We start from the raw sequence: 26,151 nt of genomic DNA, 5'->3' as shown, positions 1-26,151 counted from the left end.
AGGGATGGGAGAGTGAGAGATAAGAGAGGAAGCGGGATAGAGAGAGGGGAAGAGAGAGGAGGGACAGAGTGGAGGGGCAGGAAGTGACAGAGAGGGAAAGTTCGGGATAGAAGTTGTGGTTTCATATAGTTAAGATTTAGGAGTTTAAACTGACAATAAAACCAATAGTGATCTGTTTCTTCTAAAATAATGTTAGGTTTTATGTAAAAAGATATAGAAAATAGAACATGGAAGGTGACAGTCATTCTCTGTATTGTGCAGACTGTATCAGAACAATTGTATCTAGTTCTGATGGATACATATTAATTCATTAGCATTTATTAATTTTTGTAAGTTTATTTTTTGAGAAGGAGAGAGAGAGAGAGTGGGGAAGGGGCAGAGAGAGAGGGGGACAGAGGATTGGAAGCAGGCTCTGTGCTGACAGCACAGAGCCTGATGTGGAGCTCAAACTCACAAACCATGAGATCATGACCTGAGCCAAAGTTGGACACTTAACCGACTGAGCCACCAGGCACCCCCATTAGCATTTTTTAAAGCATTTATTATGTACCAATCATTGTGCCAGATGCTGATGATTAATGGTGCTGAAAATGGTAGACCTGCTTTCATGGAGCTCACAGTCTGGCAAAGGTGCCAGAAGAATAAGGAGATGATTTCAATTCAATGTCATACTTGCTTTTGTAGGGGAAGCTTAGATCCCTGTGGAACCACCTAGGAAGAGATATTTAATCCAAGCTTAATGGGACCAGGGTAGACTTTTAGAGGAAGTGATGTTTAAACTGAGACCCGAAGGCTGAGTAAGGGTTCTCAAGAGTGCAGGAGGGAGGAGTTCCAGGCAAATGTAACGGTACCCTTCAGTAGGCTGAAGGCAAGAAGCCTGTTCAAGGAACTGAAAGAGGGGGTGCAGAGAGCTGAGGGGATGAGAGAGATGAGATAGAGTCGTGGTAGGAGCTAGAACTAGAGCTGTAATTGATCCTCAGGAGAATAGGGAATCATTGAAGACTGTGAACAGGGCAGGGTCCCAATCAGTTTTGTGTTTTGGAAAGATCATTCTGGCTGCTGAATGGACAGTGGCTTGGAGAGATGGTTGACGAGGGAGGTGTGGTGGTAATATAAACAAGAGAAGATGGTGGCCCCATCCCCAATGGGAGCAGGAAAAGGACAAGCGTGGAACAACTCAAGAGCGAACTAGGACATAGGAAGCAAGTAGTGACCTACTGTGGGAATGCTGTAGGGAGGGCGGCTACAGGACATTTCAGCTGCAAAGGAGAGGATCTAGAAGGCTAGGATGTCTGTCTTTACATCTTTTACTCTCATGTGGAAGAGAGATTAGCATTGTGTTTCTCTCTCTGAGATGGCAGAGCTGGGCCAAATGGGTGGGAGAGTCAGGGAAATAAATTTCAGCTCAATACAAGGAGGAATTTTCTTTCTTTCTTTCTTTCTTTCTTTCTTTCTTTCTTTCTTTCTTTCTTTCTTTCTTTCTTTCTTTCTTTCTTCCTTCCTTCCTTCCTTCCTTCCTTCCTTCCTTCCTTTCTTTCTTTCTTTCTTTCTTTCTGTTTATTTATTTTGAGAGAGAGAGAGAAAGAGAGAGAGGCAGGGGCAGAAAGAGAGAGAGAATCCCAAGCAGGCTCCACACTGTCAGCATAAAGCCCCACGTGGGGCTCAAACCCACGAACTGTGAGATCATGACCTGAACCAAAATCAAGAGTCGAACGCTTAATCGACTGAGCCATCCAGGCGCCCACGAGGAGGAATTTTCTAACAGAGCTGTTCCAAGGCAATAAGCATTTTGTCACAGATATTTGAACAAAAACAAACACTTTGTAACTATTCTTGGCCAAGTTGGAGAGGCAGGAATAGAGGTGGCCTGGCTGGATGGGCACTGACATTTCCTTCCAACACAAAGATTCCAGGATTCTGTGTATGAAATTCCAATATCTCAGCCTGGCTGGTGTGATCCAAGCCTTTGTAGGGCAGCCATGGGTCCTGGTTTCCCTGCATAGTCCTGGTGCCTACTGTCTCCTGGTAGCTACTTAGAGTCCTCACTTTCACTGCTGAAGGGCCTTAGTTTGAACAATAAACTTCCTGACAATTCATGCCCTTGACTTAATATTCCTGCCTGGTCCCCTGGCATCCTGTTAGAAACCCTAGGAACTACTCATACTGAACTATTTGTTACTTTCAGAGGAGACTCAGTGTTTTTGCTGCCTGTTTGTTTACTTATGACCTTTCTAATGTCAGGACCACCCCTCCTCTGTCTAACCTATTACTTCATTGAGAATATACTTTTTCATTAAGGCCTAACCTAAATTAAATGCTGAATTTTTGTCAAGCCTTCCTTTAACGTCATAGGCTGCATTTTAGTGTTGAGTATGTAATTATTTTTTATACCTATTTGATCTTCTTCTATTATCCCCTAGAAACCCAGTACTAAGAACTGTGAAAAATGCAGTAACCCTATGGTATGAATGGTGCTATGTCTAAGGCAAGAACCTTTCAGAAGGGAATTTCTATTTATTAAAAAAAAGTCATATTTTCATTTTGTAAGTGATGCATGCATTTTGTAGAAAAAAGTTAAATAAGGAAAATACCAAGAAGAAACAAAATATTGTCCACATCTTAGTACCTGGAGATAAGCATATTAACACAGGGGTGAATATCTTTCTCTAGGTTTATGCACATGTAGATTTAAAATCAGAATCATGGGCGCCTGGGTAGCTCAGTCAGTTAAGTGTCTGACTCTTGGTTTTGGTTCAGGTCATGATCTCATAGTCCATGAGTTCGAGCCCCACAACAGGCTCTGTGCTATCAGTGTGGAGCCTGCTTGGGATTCTCTCTCTCCCTCTCTCTGTGGCCCTCTCCCACTTGTACTCTAAACAAACAAACAAATAAATAAATAACTTAAAAAAGAATAAAATCAGAATCATGCAAATCCTTCTGTAACTGTTTTTCCTTTAACAACATACCAAGAATATTACCCGATGCCATTTATATATTTTTCAAAAACATGATCTTTAATGGGTGTATTGTGTCCCATTCCGTTGCCTCATTATTTGTTTAACAAACTCCTCTTGGTGGACATCAGGCTGTTTCCACTTTTTTGATAGTATAAAAAAATGTTATGATTACCCCCAGAGACACATGTCCATGCACCCATGTATCTATTCTGTAGGGGACATTTATAGTTTCTAAAATGGTAAGACAGTTTATGACAAAAACAGGATACTGAGTTGCTAAGAAAGGATGAGTTAAAAAAAGTCTAATTTCACTTTTAAAAACTTAATTCCTATTCTATGTTATATAGATGATTCCTATTCTATGTTATATAGATGTATTTATAAGATATTTTATTTATATGTGTGGATATACTTATTAGCTTTTTTTTGAAATTTAATGAAGGCATCTGATTTGGAAACGTGTCAACAATAGGTAAGCTTGATGCAGAAGTGAGACGTAGCCAATAAATGTTTTTTTTTTTAAAGAATTGAGTTTGAGGGGCGCCTGGGTGGCGCAGTCGGTTAAGCGTCCGACTTCAGCTCAGGTCATGATCTCGCGGTCCGTGAGTTCGAGCCCCGCGTTGGGCTCTGGGCTGATGGCTCAGAGCCTGGAGCCTGCTTCCGATTCTGTGTCTCCCTCTCTCTCTTCCCCTTCCCCGTTCATGCTCTGTCTCTCTCTGTCTCAAAAATAAATAAATGTTAAAAAAAAAATTAAAAAAAAAAAAAAAGAATTGAGTTTGAAATCTACAAACTTCAGTATCTCTGTGACTATCAGTATGACAAAATTTTATTCCCAAGCCAAATATAAGGAAAAATGGTGACATGTATGTTATAAGATAAAGATAATTTTCTAAAAAGAAGGACACTGCCTAATGTTTCGGTGTCTAGAGAAGGTATGTGGCCATGGCCTTAGATCCTTACTCTGAAGTAAATAATTTATCATCTTAGACACTCAGCAAGCAGGTAGGTCTCCATTTTAAAGTGAAATGTTTTCATCTGGAAGCAGGCATTGGTTGGGAAACACTGTGAGTGAATTTGGTGACTTTTTAACAAAATAAATAGAAGATGTTGTCACAGGTTGAATTGTGTCTTTCCCTTGTCTCCCCCTACCCCCAACCAGTTGAAGTTCTAACCCCGAATACCTCAGAATGTGACCTTATTTGGAGGTAAGGTTTGTATTAGTCTTGACACAATCAATAAGTCTCACACACAGACACACACATACACACACACACACACACACACACACATCTTCTATTGATAAACTCTATCTTTATCTCTCTGTCAGCTAATATAGAAAGAGTTATTATAGGAATTGGCTCATATGATTGTGGAGGCTGAGAAGTCCAATGATCTGTTGTCTACAAGCTGGAGAATCATGCAAACTGGTGTTGTAATTTAATTTGAGTCCAAACAATGAGAGGCTGATGGTGTAAGTCCCAGTCTAAATCTAAAGGTATGAGAACCAGGAATGTAGATATATGAGGGCAGAAAAAGATGGTTGTCGCAGCTCAAGCTAAAAGAGCAAATTTGCTCTTCCTCCTCAGGACCTCAGTGTATTGGATGATGCATTGGTGAGGGTGATCTTTTCTACTCAACTGATTCAAATGCTAATCTCTTCCAGAAACACCCTCACAGACAGACCCAGAAATGTTTTACCAACTATTGGGGCATCCCTTAGCTCAATCAAATTGGCCCATAAAACTAACCATCACAGGGTCTGCACAGAGGTAATCAAAGTAAAGTGAGATCATCAGGGTATGTCCTACTCCAGTATGACTGGTGTCCTTACAAAAAGGGGAAATTTGACACAGAGATATTCATAGAGGGAAGAGGGTGGGAAGAAACACAGGGAGAATATGGCCATCTACAAAGTCAAGAAGAGAGACCTGGAACAGATCCCGCCCTCACAGCCCTCACAGGGATCATAGGGAACTGACCCTGCCGACATCTTGACTTCGGACTTTCAGCCTCCAGCACTGTGAGTCAATACATTTGTGTGGCTTAAGCCATTTGTGATACTTTGTCATGGCTTTCTACAGACTTAGATTAATACAGATTTCATGAGAGCTTAATTCCCCTAGCATGGTTTCAGCTGGTAACACTCAACACATTATTTTGCTCTTCAGTCACCAGAGATTCTGCTGTTATTCATAGGAATGATAGATGACAGAGTCTTGCTGTTTCCAGTTAGCAAAGCATTTCCATATCCATGATCTCCTCTGACCCTGACCAAAGCATAAGAGATGATAATTCTTATATCTCTGTTTTAGGGATAGGAATTGGAAGTTGAGACGAGATCAAGGTTGTACAGCTTGGAAGTGGTCGAGCTGAAACTCAAACATGGACTTTTGATTCTAAATACTATACTATTAATTAAAACAGTGCCTCTCACCTTCATGGACATGCCAAATACCATCTTTTGTCTTTAAAGTTTGAAAAGATATGGGCTGTGGCATGCTAAGCCACATCTCTCTCTCTCTCTCTCTCTCTCTCTCTCTCTCTCTCTCTCTCTCTCTCTCTCTTTCTAAATCCCCTGAGAAAGATTTTATAATCTGACTTGTTGGAAGATATCTGATGCCTGAAGGCACCAGCTCCTCCTCCCACATCTTCATTATCAAATATTTATCAGGAATTTAGGCGCCAGTGTTTATGTGCGCAGAATATTTCTTCTCCACTCAGAAGCTTTGTTTACTGCCAAACTGGGCTCTCTTAGTACACAGTTTGATTGCTGACAAATCCAATTGCAAAACTTCGGACGTGTTGGACATAATTGGGTTTTTCCATCATTAATACTGCTCAGATATTAATTCAACATAGTGACATGAGGGGTGCCTCACAGTTTCCAGAAGCTGCTTGACTTTAATCAGCAGGAACAAATGCAAGATTATTGCACTTTTTCCTTGGGTGACCTAAGCTTGTTCTTGGCACCCGTGAGTGCAGAGCACTGGTTGTCTTATAAGTATTTCAGTGGCTTCTACCCAGGGGACTTATTAGTTTTGAACCTTGGGGATAATTCCATAAGAATGTAATTCTTTTCTTCGCCGAAGGAACAAAATGTTGCTTGTGTTGGGTTATTCTTGTTATGCGATAAAACCGGTGATTTCCAAATTGCAGAATCATAGAAGCCTATAGGTAGTTTGTCAGATTTGGGAAAAAAACAGACAAGCAAAACAAGACAGGCAACAACAACAATGGGAAACCTCAGGATTTCCCGGTTAAATTTCTATTTCAAATAAACAATAAATTATTTTTTAGTTTAAATATGTCCAAAATATTGAAAACACTAAAATCTATTGTCTCTGGAAGTCCTTCCTATAAAGTAAAATTAGGAGTAGAGTGTTGGTAATTTCTCAGTATCTCAAAAGAGTTTATGAAAGTTATACATTTACCCATGTAAGGCTTCAGAGGTTCTTGACAATGTTAAATTAACTTAGTTTTGGTTGGGGTTTTTTTGGACCAACTTGAAAGCACTAGTCATCTTATGATGAAACCATAATTATACTATCTTTTTTGATGACTTCTTGTATTCTAGGGATCGTGCAAAGCACATACATTATCTCATGTAATCTTCAAAGCCAGAGATGGGCAAACTATAGCCCTGCTCTGGTGGCTGTTTTGTAATAAAGTTTTATTGGAACACAGTCACCCCCATTTGTTTCTGCAGAGTCCGTGTGTGATTTTACGCTACAATAGCAACTTGAATAGTTATGATAGTGATCATTGCATGGCCTGCAAGACCTAAAATATTTATCATCTGGCCCTTTACAGAAAAAGTTTGCCTACACCTGCTCAAAACCCCCCTGGGATGGAGTTCCTGTTATTCTCATTTTTAGAACGAGGAAAAGTAAAGGCCTAAAGAGGTTAAATAACTGGCCAAGGTCTCATAGTTCTTAGGAGGCCAGTGCCTTATCCATGAGGCATCTGGGGCTTCTCACAGCTCTTAGAATTCAAACTAAGGTCTGTTAGATTCCAAAACTTCTGCTCTTACTACAGGTGGTCTGGAAGGTTGATTGTAGATTGCATCTGTCCTAAATGGGCTTAGCAGTGGGGAACTGATTTGTAATTTTTTATTTAACACCCTTCATCTCAAAGACAAGGCAGATCTGGTGGGTAGTGTTTAAGTGCTCAGGCTCTGGAGCTGCCACTGTTTAAGCCCCGTGTCTACCACTGAATTTCTCTGTACCTCAGTTTCTGCCCCCATCAATTACAGATGATAACAGTACCTATATGTGTGATTGTTCCTCAAGTTCAATGAGTTGATGTCTACAAAGAAATCAGAAGAAATACATGACATGTAGTCTATTTTTTTAATTATTATTTTTTAAAAATGTTTATTTATTTTTGAGAGACAGAGAGAGACAGAGCATGAGCAGGGGTGGGGTGGAGAGACAGGGAGACACAGGATCCGAAGCAGGCTCCAGGCTCTGAACTGTCAGCACAGAGCCCGACACGAGGCATGAACTCACAAACCGCGAGATCATGACCTGAGTTGAATTTGGACGCCTAACCGACTGAGCCACCCAGGGGCCCCTGTTCTTTTTATTTCAAATAACTATCATCTCAAACTCGGGGTTAAAAAAGAGTTTGGCAAAGTTGAGCTTATCTGCTGCTGTTGGTTGACAGGACACCTCAACCAGAAAATCTACAGAGCATGGTGGCCCCTGCTTGTCAGGTAACAGGTAACAGCTAAGGTAGACGCTCTGCCAGCTTCTCTGTGAGAGACGTCTTCGGCCTAACTATGTCTTTTAGTCCTTGTCTAGCCACGTTTGCCTTGGGAAGGCATGTTGTGAGATGTTACAGGGTGTTCATCCAGTGCTCACTGGATCCTAAACCCCTTATTACTATTACCCTAGATTATTTATAGTCTTGACGTCCACTCCCCGCGGCTCTAAATTCACTAAAAATGTAGTCAGGCTGCCAGAGGATGACCTTCCTAAATAACACAAGGCAAGCAATTTTCCTAAGAAACACCTCGATCTATAATTTGATCCTTAGGCAAAAACAAGGGAAAAAAAAGTTTTTCCCAGTATTCCTCACCCTCCAAAGCAACTTTTGTGTATGGCATCACTGGGAGTAAAATCTGTATGTAGGACGTAATAAGCATGTTAGAATGGCCTTGATCTTTTGAGGGGATAAAGGATTAAAGTTATTCCCTGAGAGGGATGGGAGCAGAAGGCTTGAAAAATCTAGAAAAATTTCTGACATTGTATACAGACACTTCAGTGGTTAGTCAACATGAAGTAACTAAAGACATGGTCGAGGCTCCTGGAGGCTTGGTTAAAGTGAAGCGACATAAGTGTGTGTGGGCATCAGCAGCAAGGTTCTGCAATTTTCCCAGCATTTCTTGGGTGCCTGAGGACAGGGACAAGAAAGTGGCATTATTTTTCTAGCGTTGAGGCTTAGCACTCCTCTAGGATCCAGAGAGTTCTTGAGAACTCTGGCCTTGGGGGCCGGACTGGGTAGGGACGGAGGGACGGAAGAAGGCCCAAGCCAACTCTGCTGCCATTTCACAGGAAAGTAAAACTGTAAGACACTTGCCTGATCCCTTTCCTCCTCTGTCTGAACCCTCTACACTCTCCTTACAATTTCCTTCCTCTTTCTTCACCGTCCTCTTCCTTTGTTAATATATTCAGCCAGTATTAATTGAATGTCTCTGTGTGCCAGTCACCATGCTAGGCTCTGAACGTAAGAGGAAAGAGGCATAGACTCACTAATATTGTGGAGCTTACAGTCCAGTGGGAGAGGTGTACATGCCAAGAGTTAGGGTAAGTATTCAAAGACAAATAGGTGGGGGGAGAAAGGGAATAACAAGATGACTGGGAAGCAACAGGGTCGAGGGCTCTCTGGGCTGAGAACTGAAGGTTGAAGGAGAGCAGAGAAGTCTGATGAGTTCGTTTCCAAACCCGTCCAGCTAGTGAGTGGCCACACTGAAGTTTGAACCTGGGTTTGCCTGACTCTAAGCTCTATCCACTTTGCCCTAAATCTTAACCCAAAGAGAATTATACTTGCTCTCAAAATGTTTCCACTTAGTTGTGTTGTACTCCTGCGAAGCAACCTGAATAATACGAAGGAAAATCATTCATTCATTCACCCCATCTGATCATCTACGATGGGTTAGCACAATGTGCACTAAGTGCAAAGTGCAGCTGTGAGCACCATTGCTGAGGAGTGCTGAGGAAAGCATTGTTAGGCCGGAGTTGACGTGATACAGCTAGTCGGCAAGCCCTTCAAATTCATCACAATACCCCCTTTACTCCACAGGATCGACCCTCATTAACATGCAGGCCATGTGCATCCTACTTGCTTATTCCTTTGATTCCTAGACAAACACCAGCCTAATAAAGAGGCAAACAAGTCTGTGCAGGACACAAGTCTGCCTGGGAATGCAGGTATTTCTGAGAGATTAGGCTCAGGCTAGCAGGTTGCCACTGGGTGTCTCTTGGCACTCTGGGGGTCAAGGGTAATATTGCTCACAATGCTAATTATACACTGAGACCCACTGCCAAGTGAGGCTGAGAAGGTCTGAAAATTAGAATGGGCGGCCATCTTGCTTTCTGCCTGGGGAGTGTGGCTGGTCCACATGCAGAAAGCTCAACACTTTCTGTGCCAGATGCTGTAGAACTTGCAGGAGATGGTGGAGATGCAGTCCCTGTCCTCAAGAAACTTTGAGTTCAGTGAAAAGAATTTCAGACGGAACAAATACAACAGAAGGGGCAAGGTCAGGTGGAAAGATCAGGGACTTCAAACCATTCAGACTGCATTTCAATTCTATCCCCATCACTTACTGTGTAGCTGTGAGCAGATTATTTAATCTTTCTGGGTCTTGGTTCTTCACTCGTAAAATATGATTCTTTACTTCATGCTATTTTATAACCACCTTCATAGATGGTGTTATATTTATTATTGTCACCATGAGAATATGGCAGATTGTTGTTTTAACACTGGACGACTTTTGGCAAATTATTCAAACTCTTCATCTGTAAAATAGGATAATCCTAATGGCTTTATTTGCGTAGTTCAAGGGCCAACTGCATTCTCTCCTTGTTCCCACCGTCCTGTTTTATTCTTTATTCATAGCTCTTGTCACTAATTGACATATTTGTATAATTTATGACTTTTCCATCCAACAAAATATAAGCTCCATGAGTAGGCACTTGGGTTATTTTGTTAATTGCTGGTGTCTTTTCTGCCTAAAACAGTATTTGCTGCATAAATGGATGAATGAGCAAGTTCATGTTAGATGTTTGGCCAGTGGTTGACTCCCGGTAGGGGTTACTGTGCTCAGTGCCCTTATTATGATTAGATTGTGTTGGGTGCAGTGAGAGGAACCAATACAGAAAGATTGCTCCCAGCTCCGTCAGGCGGCGATCTTTGTCCTTACACTGGCGTCTCAACTGTGTTGTAGTTGAGTAGAACAACTGGGTCATTGTCAATAGGTCACATGAGATTAACTGCAAAAGTAAGAGTGAGAGAATTTTTATCAATTCTCAGGAAGAAGGGGAAACAGCAGCAGGAAGGGAGAGAAGACTAGGAAAAAAAGAGAAAACAGCATCTTTTGCAAACTGCTTTGTTACCAGATACCATAGGCTACAAGGCTGTGACTGAGACTGGCCAGCCACAGACCTAGAAGGCATGTAAGACAGACTGCATCAGTCAGATGACACAAATAGAATACATTGGTATAATGGCTCCAACCTGTAGTTGGTGTGAAAATGAGAAACTATCCTTTACAGAGTCCTTCTTTATCTGAACTCTTAAAGGCACTAGAGAAAAACCCTTCAAATGCCCTCCAAATGTGAGGTTGGAGGAATTTTTGTAATAAACCAAATGTATGGTAGCATAGTGTACTATGAAAAGAAGTACTTAGAAGCTAGACTTTGGTTAGGCAGAGCTGAGTCTGGATGAATCTACATCACCTTGGGCAGGTTACTTAAGCTCCTTGAGCGTCTGTCAAAAAGAGAAACCAATACGTACCCTGCAAGACTGTGGAGAGGATTTCTGTGCAATGTCTGGCACATTCTATGTGCTCAGTATATGGTAGCTGTAATTATTAACAATCAATACTACAAGGACTATTTTACTTAATCCCCACAACTCAATGAGGGAGGTGCTGGGTTTACTCCCATTTTACATACCTAGAAGCAGAGGTCTGGAGAGATTTCCTAATTCAGGCCACACAGCTAGTGAGCATCTGAGCCATGACTCTAACCAAACCCGACAGCCCAGGATTTTAGTAATTAACAAGTTGTATAACATCTCTCATTAGAGCCACAGAAGTTTAGCGGGACAATATAAGGTCCAGAACTTCTGCATTGTCTTGCATAATACTCTAGTGGCAAGCTGAGGTCATTTGTATTTCAACTTTGCAGGGGCTCTCTGTTTATAAAGGATTATAAGAGACCTGTAAGGCTAGGAGAGGCAGTATAAGGTCAGCTTGTCTTATGCCTGTCTTTTAGACGTACCCAAAGTAGATTGCTTAATCTCTTGCTTAAATCCATCAAATGACTTTGTGGAAGGTGTTTCTCCTTTTCTTAGCCTTATCCTGACCAGTGTTCTCTTTCTTTGGCATATTAAATTCCACATGCCAATCCTATACTGTTTATACCCGCCTATAACTATATGTACATTTCCTTCAGGCGATGAAATAGTAAGAACAAAGTGTGTATAAGGATCCTTCCCTTTCTTTTTGATTTATTAAGAAAAAAATAAAATTGAATTCTGGTTATTTAATTTAATTTGAGTAGCTCTTTGCTGGTCATTACAGAGAGAACTCAGCCTCCAAAGACAGTTTTAAAAAGAGAGGTAACTAATAGGAGCCTAGAGTTGGGAAGGACCTAAAATGTTGTATAGCCAATCTTCTTCTGAATTTCCATACTTTGCCATAATTCTTGACCTCACCTACCCAGCCTTTTCTTCAATAGTAACTGTGAGTTCGTTTTTGATGAGAGAACTCTGGCAGCACTGATTTGCTAGAAAGTTCCTCTTATTGTGAGATGAAGCATGCTTCTCTGTAACTTCTAGTTTTGCCTGAGGAAGTACACAAAATAAAACTCATCTGTCTTGTATTGCCCTTAGAACATTTGAGAAGGACAACCACACCCACCTTCTTCCATCGTCTATGCAAGGCACCCAAGCTGCACAGTCTTCAACCATTGGCCATGGGGGAGTTCATTAAATATCCATTCTCTAAACATCCAGTGAGCCTTTTGAAACAAATCGGATTATGTCACTGCCTGATTGAAATCCCCCCAGTCACTTCTCATCACACCCAAAATGAAACACAAAGGCTCCACTGTGACCTGTGAGGTCTTGCATGGACCAGCACCCGATAGCCTCTTTGAGATCATCTGGGATTATTCCCCTGACTCCACTCTAGCCACACAGGCCTTCCTGAACATAGTCGGCTGCTCCTACAAATTAGGGTCTCATTTGCTGTTCCTTCCCTCATTCTATCCAGATTTTTGTTCAGATGTCATCGCTGCTGAAAGACATTCATTACCACCCAACTGAAAATAGCTACTGCCATTACTCTTTGTTCTCTTGCTTGGCTTTGTTTCCCTTATCATGTATAAAGTATCATGTATAAAGTATAAAGAAATTATATTACATTTCTTCTCCCACTGGAATGTGGGATCTTGAGGCAGAGGATTTGCTCTGTTCACTTTGCATCCCTAACGCCTGATGGCATACAAGGTGCTCAGTAAAAATTTGTTGAGTAAATAAGCAAGTGAGTGAATGAATGAATGAATGAATGAGTGAATGAATGAATTGGGTAACACGGACTCCTCATCATCCTGGTCATGCCTTTCTCAATGCTGTGTAGTTTAGTGACTTACTAAAACAAGACGTCTAAAATAAAGATGGGAGTCCAGATGGGAGTCTAGGCGGTGCCACCTGAACTTTTCTCTCCTGGGTTGGGCAGTCATTGTCTACTAAAGGGACCCAAGATATAATGAGGTCACTTAGAGTTGTGATCAAGCATGGACTTCTATTGGACTTTCAGGTAACAAAAGCTCCCAGCTTTCTTTTATAAAAATTGTTACCAGAGAAACAGCTAAAGGGACAGGAGGGTGGACCTTGTCTCAATTCTGCTGTTTATTTTTTTTTAATTTTTTAAATGTTTTATTTATTTCTGAGACAGAGAGAGACAGAGCATGAGCAGGGGAGGAGCAGAGAGAGAGGGTGACACAGAATCCAAAGCAGGCTCCAGGCTCTGAGCTGTCAGCACAGAGCCCGACGCGGGGCTCGAAATCACGGACTGTGAGCTCATGACCTGGGCCGAAGTCAGACGTTCAACCGACTGAGCCACCCAGGCGCCCCTCAATTCTGCTGTTTAAATAGCATGTGCAGAAAGACCACCTCAGGAGCATAACTGGCAGAATATATGAACTGTATCTATAACACATCCTACAAAAAATCTGTAAGACCAGAAGGTTCCCTGGTACTGGAGTAGAGCAGAGATTGAGTGAGCGTATCCTCAGTAGCCCCCACACATACCCACTGCATCCCCACTGCATACCTCTGTGACTTAACAGAGTGTGTTTAACAGACTTCCACGTCTTCCAGTTAAAACATGCTTCTTATCTCAGTATCCTTGACATCAAGTAGTACTTGGCACAGAGAAAGCTTTCAATAACCATTAGCGTATGTTGTAGGGAGTGCTCACTAAATCTGCCTTGAATCAATATTATATGAATTTGTAAAATTCTGGTTTCTGGAAGTTTAGGTCACTTGTCTGACAATGATCCGCGTTCTCTCTGATCTCCTAGGAACCTTGAAATGATATGGCCATGACGCCCACGGTTCGGGCCAGTCACTTCCTCATTACTACCCGATTCTTTTTTTGGGTGAGAATTAGGTCAGCCTAGGATAGAAGTTAATCTGTGGCTTCTGGTGTGTTCTGATTTAGGAAACATTATCAAGTATTAAAACTTATCAAACATTTATCAGATTCTCTACTTTTTAAAAAAAAAATTTTTTTAATGTTTATTTACTTTTGAGACAGAGAGAGACAGAGCATGAGCAGGGAAGGGGCAGAGAGAGAGGGAGACACAGAATGTGAAGCAGGCTCCAGGCTCTGAGCTGTCAGCACAGCTGGGGCTCGGACTCACGAACTGTGAGATCATGACCTGAGCCGAAGTCAGACGCTTAACCGACTGAGCCACCCAGGCACCCCTGGATTCTCTACTTTTAATAGACTCATGTTTCTTGCAGCAAATAGTTAATATTCCCATTCCTTTTAGATCTTGCCAGTTTATAATCCTCATTAGGAAATCATGGAGAAGAGAAAACTCCTCCATTTAACAGGTGCTTGAACTTGGACAAGGTGTCTGATATATTTGACCTTGTTTTCTCATATATTGACAATGATAATAGTGTGAAAGCTTTTAAGGAGATTAAATAAGGCAATATATGTATATATAAGTGTCTCTAGTGTGTTGTCCAGCAAAGAGCAGGCACTTAGGAAATCCTAGCTACCACCTATGGAGTATCTGCTCCAAGCCAGGTATGGTACCATTCATCCACACTTGCTTCCCCTCCCTTCATCCTGTCCTGAACTGTCATGATGTCCCAGTCAGAGGTACGTTAGCTCTGCGACTTTGCCTATGAGCGGGCTTTCAGTTTTACTGATCGCAAAGTAGAAAGAGTGACTGAGCCTTCATTCTTCTTATAGGGTTTTTTTTTTTTTTTTAAGAAGTGTTCTTCAAATGCAAGGCATTAAAAAAATTGTAGTATAATTGACATATAACATTATATAGTTTCAGGTGTCCAATAGAATGATTCTATATTTGTATGTATTACAAAATTATCACCATAATAAGTTTAGTTAACAGCTGTCACCATACATTAACTACAGAATTCATTTTCTTATGATGAGAACTTTTAAAGATCTACCCTTTTAGTGACTTTTAAACATGCAATACAGTATTATTCATTATAGTCACCATGACCAGTACATTACATCCCCATGGCTTATTTATTTTATAACTAGAAGTTTGTATCTTCTGACCCCCTTCGCCCATTTTGCCCACTCCTCACCCCCCCGCTTCTGGGTCTATGAGCTTTTTTTTTAGATTCCGCCTATTAAGTGAGTTCATTCCGTGTTTGTCTTTTCTGTCTGACTTATTTCACTGAGCATAATGTCCTCAAGGCCCATCTGTGTCGTTCCAAGACATTGTTCTTAAATTCCCACAATTGTCCCACAAACTCTGATTACAGGTTGTTGCCATTAAGATTCAAGTCCCTTGAGATCCGTAGGCAAGCACTGGGTTTTCATTTTATTTTGAAATAAAATGAAACAGGAAACTTGATTAAAGTCCTATGGCAGAGGCCCCGAAGTACTCTGAAAGAGATCCTCCTATTTTTAGGAATGTAAAAGGTTTCATCACATACAGGGGCTGGTTAAAAAAGGTTCACACCATCACTCAAATGCTTCAGTCCCTGTTAATTGTAAGTTTCGGAGGGTAACTGAGGTGACTCTGCACATAGCTTGGAAGGAACTGACCTGAGAGCTGAAGGTCAGGGTTAATGTTCCTTTCCTGTGGGTCCAGAGACTTGGAATTTGCTTCACTGCAGGGATAATCTCACTAGCTCTTTCTTTTTAAGCAGCATTTTTGGAAATATAATTCATAAACCATAGAAACTCACCCTTTTAAACTGTACATTTCAGTGGTTTTTATTACTTTCATGGCGATGTGCAAACAACACCATAACTTTGGAACATTTTCATCACCCCCAAACAAGACTTCATACCCAAAGCAGTCACTTCCACATCACCTGACAACCACTCACCTACCTTCTTTCTCTATGGATTTGCTGTTCTAGATGTTTTATAGAAATTAAATCATACAATATGTAGCCTTCGTGTCTGGCTTTTTTCACTTGATTATTTTCAAGGTCCATTCATGTTATAACATGTGTCAGGACTTCATTCTCTTTTATTGCTGAATAAAATTTAATTGTATTGATATACTTCATTTTTTTTACCCATTCATCAGTTAATCATTCTGCTGTGAACATTTGTGTACAAGGTTTCATGTAGGCGTATATTTTCAGTTCTTCAGGGTATAGCTAGGAGTAGAATTGCTAGGTCATGTGATAACCCTATGACAAACTATTTTCCAAAGTGTCTGTGCTTTTATGATCCTATCAATAATATATGAGGATTCGCATCCTTTCCAGCACTTGTTATAGTCTGTTTTTAATTTGAGCCATCCTAGTGGGTGTGAAGTGGTATTTCATTGTCGTTTTGATTTGCATTTCCCTAATGACTAATGGTGTTGATCATCTTTTCATATATTTATTGTCCATTTATGTATCTTCTTTCTCAAAATGTCTATTCCCATCCATTGAAAAATGTGGGTTATGTGTCTTTTTACTGCTGAGTTGTAAGAGTTCTTTACATATTCTGTATACTAGGCCCTTATTAGATATTGATTTGCAAATATTTTCTCCCATGCTATGGACCACATTTTTACTTTCTTGCCATCTTGACAATGATGGCATTCAATCTATGAATGTGGGTGTCTTCCCATTTATTTAGGTCTTTCATAATGTAGTTCAATGACATTATCTAGTTTTCAGCGTACGAATCTAATACTTCTTTTGTTAAATTGATTCATAGTAGTTTAGACTTTTTGATATTATTGTAAGTGCAATTGTTTTCTTAATTTCATTTTAGATTTTCCATAGCTAGTGTACAGAAATACAACTGATTTTTAAAAATATTTAGCTTGTGGGGCGCCTGGGTGGCGCAGTCGGTTAAGCGTCCGACTTCAGCCAGGTCACGATCTCGTGGTCTGTGAGTTTGAGCCCCGCGTCAGGCTCTGGGCTGATGGCTCGGAGCCTGGAGCCTGTTTCCGATTCTGTGTCTCCCTCTCTCTCTGCCCCTCCCCCGTTCATGCTCTGTCTCTCTCTGTCCCAAAAAAAAATAAATAAAAAACGTTGAAAAAAAAATATTTAGCTTGTATCATGCGACCTTCCTGAATTTCTTTATTTGTATAGTTTTCCTTCAAGTTTTTATTTAAACTCTAGTTAGTTAACATATACGGTAAAATTTGTTTCAGGTGTATAATTTAGTGATTCCTCACTTACATACAATATCCAGTGCTCATCTAATAGTTTTTAAAGGATTCATTAAGATTTCTATATACAAGTTCATGTCTTATATATAGATAGCTATATTTGTTCCTTTCCAATTGGAATGCCTTATATTTGTTTTCTTGCCTAATTGCCCTGCCTAGAAGTGCAGTGTTGAATAGAAGTGGTTAGAGAAGACATCCTTGTCTTGTTCTGGATCTTAGGGGGAAAGCATTTAGTCTTTCACCATGAAGTTAGCTGTAAGTTTTTCACAGAAGTCTTTTATCAGGCAGAGGAAATTCCCTTCTGTTTCTAGATCGATGAATGTCACTAGCTCCTGTTTGCTTGCAAGGGGAATCACAGAAATAGCAGTTCTGCTTCCTCTCCAAGAGGGCACCATTGTGCTGCTAAGCATGTGATGATGGCATTCTAGTAGCGAGCATAAACTTCCTTTTAGGTTTGTGTTTATATTCAAACAAATTTCTTGAGTTGAAGCTCAAATTCTTGGGGCTTTCCAGTCCAAATAGAGGGTCTTTGTTATTGTAGTTCAAACCTGTGCCTTCAAGGCTGTCCCCAGAGTCACCCCACCCTTTACCAAATAAAAGCTGCTCATTTTCTCTTGAGGTTAGAGAGAATGTGACAAGAGATTTGTAACATCTCCAACTTTAATCTATACATAATCTCTCTAAAAGTAAAGGAATTTTCCTAGAATCTATGTCACTGCTAAGCACCTGTTATGTGCTCAGTTCTTTGCTTAATGCTGAGAACATGATAACAGATGTAGTCTTTAGCCTCCTGTATGTAATAGTGTCTAATATTTGCACATTTTCTAAGTTTCAAGCACTGAGCTACTTGCTTAACATGCATTATATCAGTTGGTCTTCATATCAACCCTGTGTTATAAGAACTCATGTTATTTTTATTAATAATCCATAGCTTTGGGAAGGCTGTGAATTGACTCAGATTTGGATGAGTGCCATGGAAAGAGGAGGACTTCAGAGCTGAGAAACACCATGAGGAGGCTGGAAATTTGGTTGGACTCCTTAGGGGAGGAGCTTGGCTGGAGTGAAAGATTCTGTCACTTGCCAATGAAAGATCTGGCCTGGGGGTAATTTGGGTCGCATTTTGGCATGTATGTATATATCTGAATACTACAACAAAAGGTTGGATTTAGAAAAGTAGGTAGGGGCACCTGGCTGGCTCAGTTGATCAGGGTCATGAGTTTGAGCCCCACGTAGGACATAGAGATTACTTAAATAAATAAAACTTTTAAAAAAGTGTTTAAATAGTGGAATTAACTTGGTTATTGTCTTTGTTTATTTTCACAAATTGCACTCCTTGAATGTCCGGTCTTCTGACAAAGTACTGTAGGGAGAAGGGGAGGTGGCTGGTCGGATAGGATCTTGGCTCCCCACTCCCTACTTAAAGTAGAGCAGCTCCGCATTTAGATGTTGGTATTCATTTTAAGATTTTCTTTGAAAATAAGGTTTCGCTGCTTCAAAAAGTGTTACAAATCACTGATTAGCCCAATAATCCTGCTTTACAGATGAGGAAACATGGGCTTGAAGTCACACAGCTAGGAGTAAGAGAGTAAGGATTGAAGTTCCAATTTGAATTTCTTGATATCAAGTAATTCCTTCAACAAACATTTATTGCCTGCCTATTACATCCCAGGAAAGATGCATAGCTCTGTGAAGCACAAGAATGACTGATCCCTGCATTCAAAAATATCACAAGGGACAGAGAGGCCTTAAAACGGATTTGTAGACAATATGGGAGCAGAGTGGAGGAACCCATTGCTCTGCACAGGAGAGGCAAAATCGGGAGGGAGGGGGCGCTTCACAGAAGAGTGACACCTGACCTGAATCTTCATGAATATGTTGGAGTTTGCCAGGGAGATTAGGTGGAGAAGGGCATTCTAGGCCAAAGCAACAACATATATTAAAGAATGGATGTGTCACAGGGTACAACTTAATCAAGGAACAGCAAATATTTCTCTAATTAAAAAATTTACCATTTGCTAAGCATTCTTCTGTGCCAGGCATTGTGCTAGGCAATTTACATGGATTATTCCATGTAATACTCTTAAGATTCCTATGAGCTGCATACAGATGAGAAAACTGAGTCTTAGGATGGAGAAGTAATTCGCCTAAGGGTCATGTAAGGTCTCACGGTTAAACAGTAGTAGATTTGAATCCAGGCAACTTGATTTCGAATTTTTAAAAAATATTTTATTTTCGAGAGAGAGAGAGAGAGAGAGACAGAGTGCAAGCAGGGGAGGAAGAGAGAGAGGGAGACACAGAATCCAAAGCAGGCCCCAGGCTCTGAGCTGTCAGCACAAAGCCCGACGCGGGGCTTGAACTCACGAACCGTGGGATCACGATCTGAGCCAAAGTCGGACGCTTAATTGACTGAGCCACCCAGGTGCCCATAGCCAACTTGATTTTGGATTTAGAATCCTATTTGTGTTGCCAAGGGGTTTGGATTTTATGCTTTAGGTCAGTGGTTCTCAAACTGGCAGCAGAATTTGCCTGGTGGGCTTGTTAACACAGATTCTGGGCTCTACCCACCCTGCCCCCACGTTTCTGATTCCATAGATCTGAGGTAGGACCTAAGGATTTACGTTTGTAACAAGTTTCCAGGTGATTCTGTTCCAGGTAGCCCCCAGGATCACTCCTTGATAACTGCTGTGATAGGGAACCACTGAAGGTTTTGAGACTGGGAGGAGCATCATCAGATTTGCATCTTACTCAGGGACCTCTGGGAATGAATGGGAATGAATTAAGAGAGGCCTGAATGAAAGGGTGTTTGAAGGGGGCAGAGGGTGCAAACAAGAAGGGCAATTTTGAGGCGAACTGCTCATGCATGTCCTGTAGAATGAGGATGAAGGGAGAATCTAAAATATTCACATAGAAAGACAATTTAGAGGGGCGCCTGGGTGGCTCGGTTGAGCGTCTGACTTTGGCTCAGGTCACGATCTTGCCGTCCGTGAGTTCGAGCCCCGCGTCGGGCTCTGGGCTGATGGCTCGGAGCCTGGAGCCTGCTTCTGATACTGTGTCTCCCTCTCTCTCTGCCCCTCCCCCATTCATGCTCTGTCTCTCTCTGTCTCAAAAATAAATAAACGTTAAAAAATTAAAAAAAAAAAAAAAAAGAAAGACAATTTAGATACTAAGAACGCTCAGCAAGCCCTGAGAAAGGATGGTAATAACTGTAATCAATAACAAGACCCGGTAGACATGGTGTCTGATGAGAAACAAGAGATGGAAGGATTGCAGAAGGTTTCCAGGAAAAGGAAAGAAGCTGGAAGGTGAACCGGTTGTTTGGGTAGCTGCGTGCTGCCTGTGTCAAGTTGAGGCCCCCATGTGGTGTAGTCCAGGGACGTCATGCCATAGCGGGAAGAGGACTAAGCTGGCTTAGGAGATCTGGTTCCTCAGACCTGGCTCAATCACTTACTGTCCCGCTTTGGAGATGTCACATAGTCTTTGAGCCTCCATTTCTTCATCTGCAAGTGGAACTGACAGGAGCTTCTCACCCGCGCATGTGAGAGCCTAGAAGGCAAGGGTGGTGAAACTCTTTTCTAATTTTTTTAATGTTTTATTTTATTTTTGAGAGAGAGAGAGAGAGAGAGAGAGAGAGAGAGAGAATGTGAGTGGGGGAGGGGCAGAGAGAGAGGGAGACACAGAATCCAAAGCAGGCTCCAGGCTCTGAGCCCGACGTGGGGCTTGAACCGACGAACCGTGAGATCGTGACCTGAGCTGAGGTCGGACGCTTGACCAACTGAGCCACCCAGGCACCCCTGAAACTCTTCCATATAGTGTCATACCCACCCATCTGTGGCGAATATCACACAGTGCACAGTACAAAGCGGACTCACACATGAAACCAGGAGGCTCTCACACACACCATCTCGCCATCTCGCCATCTCGCCAAACTGTTACAACCTTCTTCCACTCGCCTGGAAATTTAGCGTGCAGCTTGCAGAGTAGCTGAAAAGAAGTAGACAAACCTTGACTTTCAAGTTTTAAAATGCACTGTAAGCTAGAGTTAGCAACAAAGGTGAGTTATTTCCAGGCAGTAATTCCTTTTAAACCTCAGTTATGAATAAATGTATTTTCAGTGTTTAAAGTCCAAAGGAACTTTAAAACAACTGCCTTAAGTGGTTTTTAAAACTACTGACATGTTTTAAAGCTATTAGCCGTATCCCTTATTTGAACTAAGTCTAGAATGTTAGCAAGTGGATATCAATCTCCACGTCTTTTTTGCAATCCAGTTAAACCTTTAGGAGTGACTTTACTGAGTACTGTATGTCATCCTAATCCAATTACATATTCATTAGCTCAGGAGTCACACTTCTTACTTTCCTGCCCCTGAACCCGTGTACCCAGTTCATTAATGGATCTTTTCCCCACCTGCCCCAGTTTTCTCCCAATCCACCACCATGGCCCTCTTGGTGCAAGGTGTCACTAGCTTTTTCCTGGATTACTTCATCATCTCCAAACTGATTTTCTGTGTCCATTCTTGACTCCCTGCACTACATGTCCACACCATACAGAGATTCATCCTTCAACATCGGAGTAACTTTCACCTGCTTAAGCTCTTTTAAGGCTATCCATCACTTATAAGGCAAAGACAATAGCAGCCAACATGACGGACGGAGCCCCACACGAACTGGCCCCTGCTAATCCCTTGACTCATTTCACAACACGCCCGCTTTTGCTCTTGCTGCTCTAGTCAAACCAGCTGTCTTTTCATATCATGGGTGTGCTGTGCCTCTACCCCACGTGGAACCTTTGCACACCCTGTTCGCTCTGCCTAGAATCTTCTCCCACTCTTATTTAGTTACTCCCACCTACCCTGCACATTAGAGCTCAACTGCTACTCCACAAAGTCTTCCATGATCCTCCTGACTGGATCAATCCAGAGTTATATGTTCTCATAGCAGTGCTTACCTCTACCATTCTGCACGTAATCAGTTGAGATCACACATTTATTTCTGTGTCTATTTGATTCATATGGAGGGCAGGGGGCTATGTTTTGGTTCAGCTCCCCATATAGTACTAGTGCCAGATCAGTGCTTGGTACGCAGTAGGAGCTGATGAATATTTGTGCAATGAATGAATATTCTTAGAAGATAGAGATTGTTCTGGTGTGGGGGCTTTACGCTTAGATCCACTGGGAATAAGTGTCATGCATAGAAGTTTACGATGTAAATTGTAGTCATTGAAAGATGTGCCGGTGTTGATTTCAGCTTTCAATTGTGTAATAACTAATAACACAAGTCCTGTTTGCATTTGAACAGATATATGCTATTTCTCCACTGGAGAACCTCCTGGGACCAAAGATTACCCATCAAACTTTGCGTCTGTGGTTCAGAATCTTAAGTGGTGTCTACTTTATACAATCTGCGGTCTTGAATTGTGGAGCAATTGGGCCAGCTTGTTCCTCCATTAGCCATCATAATTTTTTGCTCAATTCAGATTGGTAAACCCCTTTCGCAAAGACTGCTGTCCTGTTTTTATTCTGAATTTTCTAATAGCCAGCAACCACAGCAGAATTAAAAAGCAAGACTTAGCTCAAAGAGTTTTAAAATGAAATAGGGAGAAGACCTATGGGTATTATTTTCTTATTTGCTTAGTGTATGTGCTATATTTACTGCTCAATGATACTACTGAAAAATCAGGCGGTTGGTAATTGTCTAACACTAAAGTTTTAGAGCATTCTGGAAATGGTGTTAAGTCAAGACACCATCATGCAGTTAACTCTGCATAATGAGAAACTGGGTATAGATAAAGTTTGAAGCAGTTTATGAAAATTTCATAATTACTGCAGGCGGCAAAAATGACAACCGTCAATTATCTATCTCTCAAATCTCATTATGAACCTCAAGCCCTCTTACCTTAATCAGCGCTTGGGAACAAGGATCCACAGAACCATTTCATGAAAAGATAGACTGTGCATTCGTATAAATGCAACTACTGTAGTGCAATTAAGCAATACACACACTGCTGCTTTGTGCCACCAGCAAAATAAATAAAATTCTGTTTTGCTGCTTACAGTTTGGAGATGATTCCCATGGAGGAACAGCCATGGAGATCTAGACTTTAATGTCCAATCAATAGTGAATGCTCTTAATAATATATGAAAATTACATTAGCATTAGACCAAGCAACTCAACATCCAGGGCATAAACAAATTGATTCAGAGTAAGTACTTCCAGTGCTCTGTTTCTCTAAATGTGTGCCTTACGTTACTTACGTCAGAATAACCTATCGTGCCAATTCTTGTCTGACTTCTAGAATCCTTGGTTTTTCTACCTTCCCTCCTAGACCTATTGAATCCAAATCTTGGTGAGTAGACCACAAGCACGCACATTTCAGACAAGCTCCTGAGGTGATTCTTATTCTCGAGAAAGCTTGAGAACCTCAGAATGATTTCTAGGGCCTAAGACTGTTGCAAGTTCTGGATTTCCTTCTGCCAGGGGGCAGTGTTCTCTGAAATGTAGCTGGATTAATAAACCATTCTGGAAGTTAATTTTAGTCTTTCTCAAACGCTTTCTTGTTTACTGACCCAACTATAGGTGACATTGTTCCAAAATGTTAAACACCAGATAGATGGACTTTCTCAGTTTGGTTTTGTTTACAGAAGGTTTTGAACGATATTCCAGTCATTTAGCTGAATTTCTAGACCTATGGTATTTATTACCAGACTTTTGGTTTTCTCAGTTTTAGATAAAGAAGGGTAATTGTATTTTGTAGTTGATTTGATGCCCGAGGTAGAGACTTTGGTCATCCTCCTGCCAGTTAATTTATAGGGATGTTTTAGTAGTAAGATTCTGTAACTAGGGTTAGATGGTGTGTGTGTGTGTGTGTGTGTGTGTGTGTGTGTATGTGTGTGTGCACGCGTGCACACATGTGTACTTGTGTATGTGTGTTTTTTTTAATGAGTTCCGTGTGCATAATGACCTGAAGACAAAGTTCTTTGACAGAACAGTTGACGGAAATAATGCCTGAGCTCAATCCTCTTAGATAATTGGTAACAAGTGCTGTACAGAAGCCAATTATGGATCGACTATTACACTGAAGCCTTTTTTCTCTGCACAGCTATGCTGCATGTCAAAAAAAATTAATGGATGATGTTCAGCTTCTGAGTCTTTTTTTTTTTTTTTCAAGGAGAGCCTTCATTATCCTCAAGCTGGGTTTCAACACTCAAATGTCAGATAGAATCTAAAGTTGTTGGCAAGGGCCGGGGAGGTTAGAGAGAAGGGGAGGCAGGTTTCGGGGGGAACGTTTGGAACACGTGGCACACAACACAAGGCAGTCGCAGGCCTTTGCCTTGATTTTCCTTTTCGGTTTATAGTTTTCTACTATAAAAGCCAGGGTCCATCTTGAACTTGAACATCAATAGTAGAAAAATCTTACATGCGGTTAACATCTTTCATAAGCCTTGCTAAATACCCAGCTCCAAATCATTTCAGTATGGCACACAAACTAAAGCAAGGGACTTCTCTAGAAAAATCCATAAGCCCGCCATCTCCGCAAGAATACAAGACTAAAAGGATTTTTAGAAAGGCAACTTCAAGTTTGGCAGTGCGTTTTCTTTTTCTCAATTAGCCGTTACTGAATTCTAGAATATATAATGAAAGCCAGGCCTACTGTGTAATCCACAGTGCTTGCTTTCATGCTATCATGTTTTATTTGAGCAGAGCCACTGCTCCGTTAGTAATCTGTTGCATGGTAAGTGCTGTATTTGTTTATGTACGCACATATGCTCAGTGCAAGATTAATGGTGCCCGGGCCTGGTGCGGGGAAAACCAAAGGCAAGCCTTCTTCCCTCATTCTGAATCTTAAAAACGTATAATATTTAAATAACTTTCAGATTTAGAGACCTCAATTTCTTTTAGAAGTCTCCTGGTTGCCAAATGCTTAGTAAAGAAAGTTGAACATTGGCAATAGCCTTAAAGGACACCGTGTTTGGTGACTGGATGACAATATAACTGGGAAATCATCAAGGAAACGATGTTTAAAGCTAAATTCTGGCTGCCATTGAGATTTCCTTCCTAAATTCGATCACTAATAAAGCTGCCCCATCCAACCCCTCCCCCCCTGTCATCCCCCTCCCCAAAACCAAGCTGACAGTTTTTTTTAGGGAAGAAGAGCCAGGCTCTTCTTATTCTGTCCTTCCTCACAGGGCAGAAGGACTCTCTACTGCTTAGCTGGCAATTCCCAGTATTTTGATAAAAGTTACTTCTCTAAACTCTAACAACAACATGGGGAAAAATAGTGCTATCTCTTGTGTTCGTTACAGTCCTGGGAGATTTTATCGTGAGAAATATTTGAGTAGTCGGGAGTAGCTGAGAATGTGGCAGTAGGGACAGGGTCATTTAAACTGCCAGAAAAAATAAATACATGGGAAAGACAGGGAAAGTTATTAGGTTTATAAATTATAAAACTTTCCTTGTTTAAAAAAAAATAAAGTCGTGAGGTGGACTACATTGAATAACTACATTGTAAACCTTAAAAGCTTAAAGCTGGTGGAAACCCTTTTACGGCTCTGTTTCATTTTTATCGGATCAAATACATTTGGTTTCTTTTTTAAAAACCATGTTTTTGTGAGGGAAGGAAAATGAACATGCACTGTTATTGGCCACAGCAACATAAGAAACCCTCATGTTACCAGAGGAAACCACATGAAAGTGTGTGTGTGTGTGTGTGTGTGTGTGTGTGTGTGTGTGTGTGTGTGTGTTAGGGGCGGGACCGATAAGGGGGTGGAGAGAAGGAGAGGGGTGTTTCAAGCCTCTTAGGCTCAGAGCTGCCATTTGTGAATCAATCGTGATGAAATCAAGCTCCGGACAAATCAGGGGAGGCTGTCAACCTCCCAGGTGGGATTACTTGTAGTTAATAGACTGAACTCAGAGCCCCAAAAAGCAGTGCATTCAGTGTAGGCAAAAGAGAACACACTGCAAAAGGCTTTCCAAGAACCCTCTGCCATGGCAAGGAGGAGTCCGGTCCAGTCCTACCAGGTAGGAGAAAGATGGCATGGGGGGAAGGACTTGATGTTAAGAATCAGTTCCTGA

General features: G+C 41.2%; 1 protein-coding gene across 11 annotated transcripts in view; it reads left to right on the top strand.

The window, feature by feature from the left end:
* Nucleotides 1–26,151, top strand: part of ENPP2 (ectonucleotide pyrophosphatase/phosphodiesterase 2) — a 111,324-nt gene that overhangs the window by 5,452 nt on the left and 79,721 nt on the right. For 2 of the 11 annotated variants that reach the window (XM_019459968.2, XM_019459966.2), the window contains exon 1: nucleotides 25,924–26,097. The exons of 7 other annotated variants lie outside the window; for them this stretch is intronic. In XM_019459968.2, the coding sequence (XP_019315513.1) occupies nucleotides 26,065–26,097 (33 nt within the window). In that variant the 5' untranslated portion in view covers nucleotides 25,924–26,064. Of the gene's footprint in view, nucleotides 1–25,920; nucleotides 26,098–26,151 lie in introns of those variants that run through there. 2 more of the 11 variants (XM_019459960.2, XM_019459964.2) reach the window with 2 other exon arrangements.

Source organism: Panthera pardus, unplaced genomic scaffold (genome assembly GCF_024362965.1).
Source record: "Panthera pardus isolate Hobbes unplaced genomic scaffold, ASM2436296v1 HiC_scaffold_7, whole genome shotgun sequence".
Lineage (NCBI taxonomy): Eukaryota > Metazoa > Chordata > Mammalia > Carnivora > Felidae > Panthera > Panthera pardus.
The sequence above is the reverse complement of the archived record's forward strand: the minus strand, read 5'-3'. Positions and strand labels throughout refer to the sequence as shown.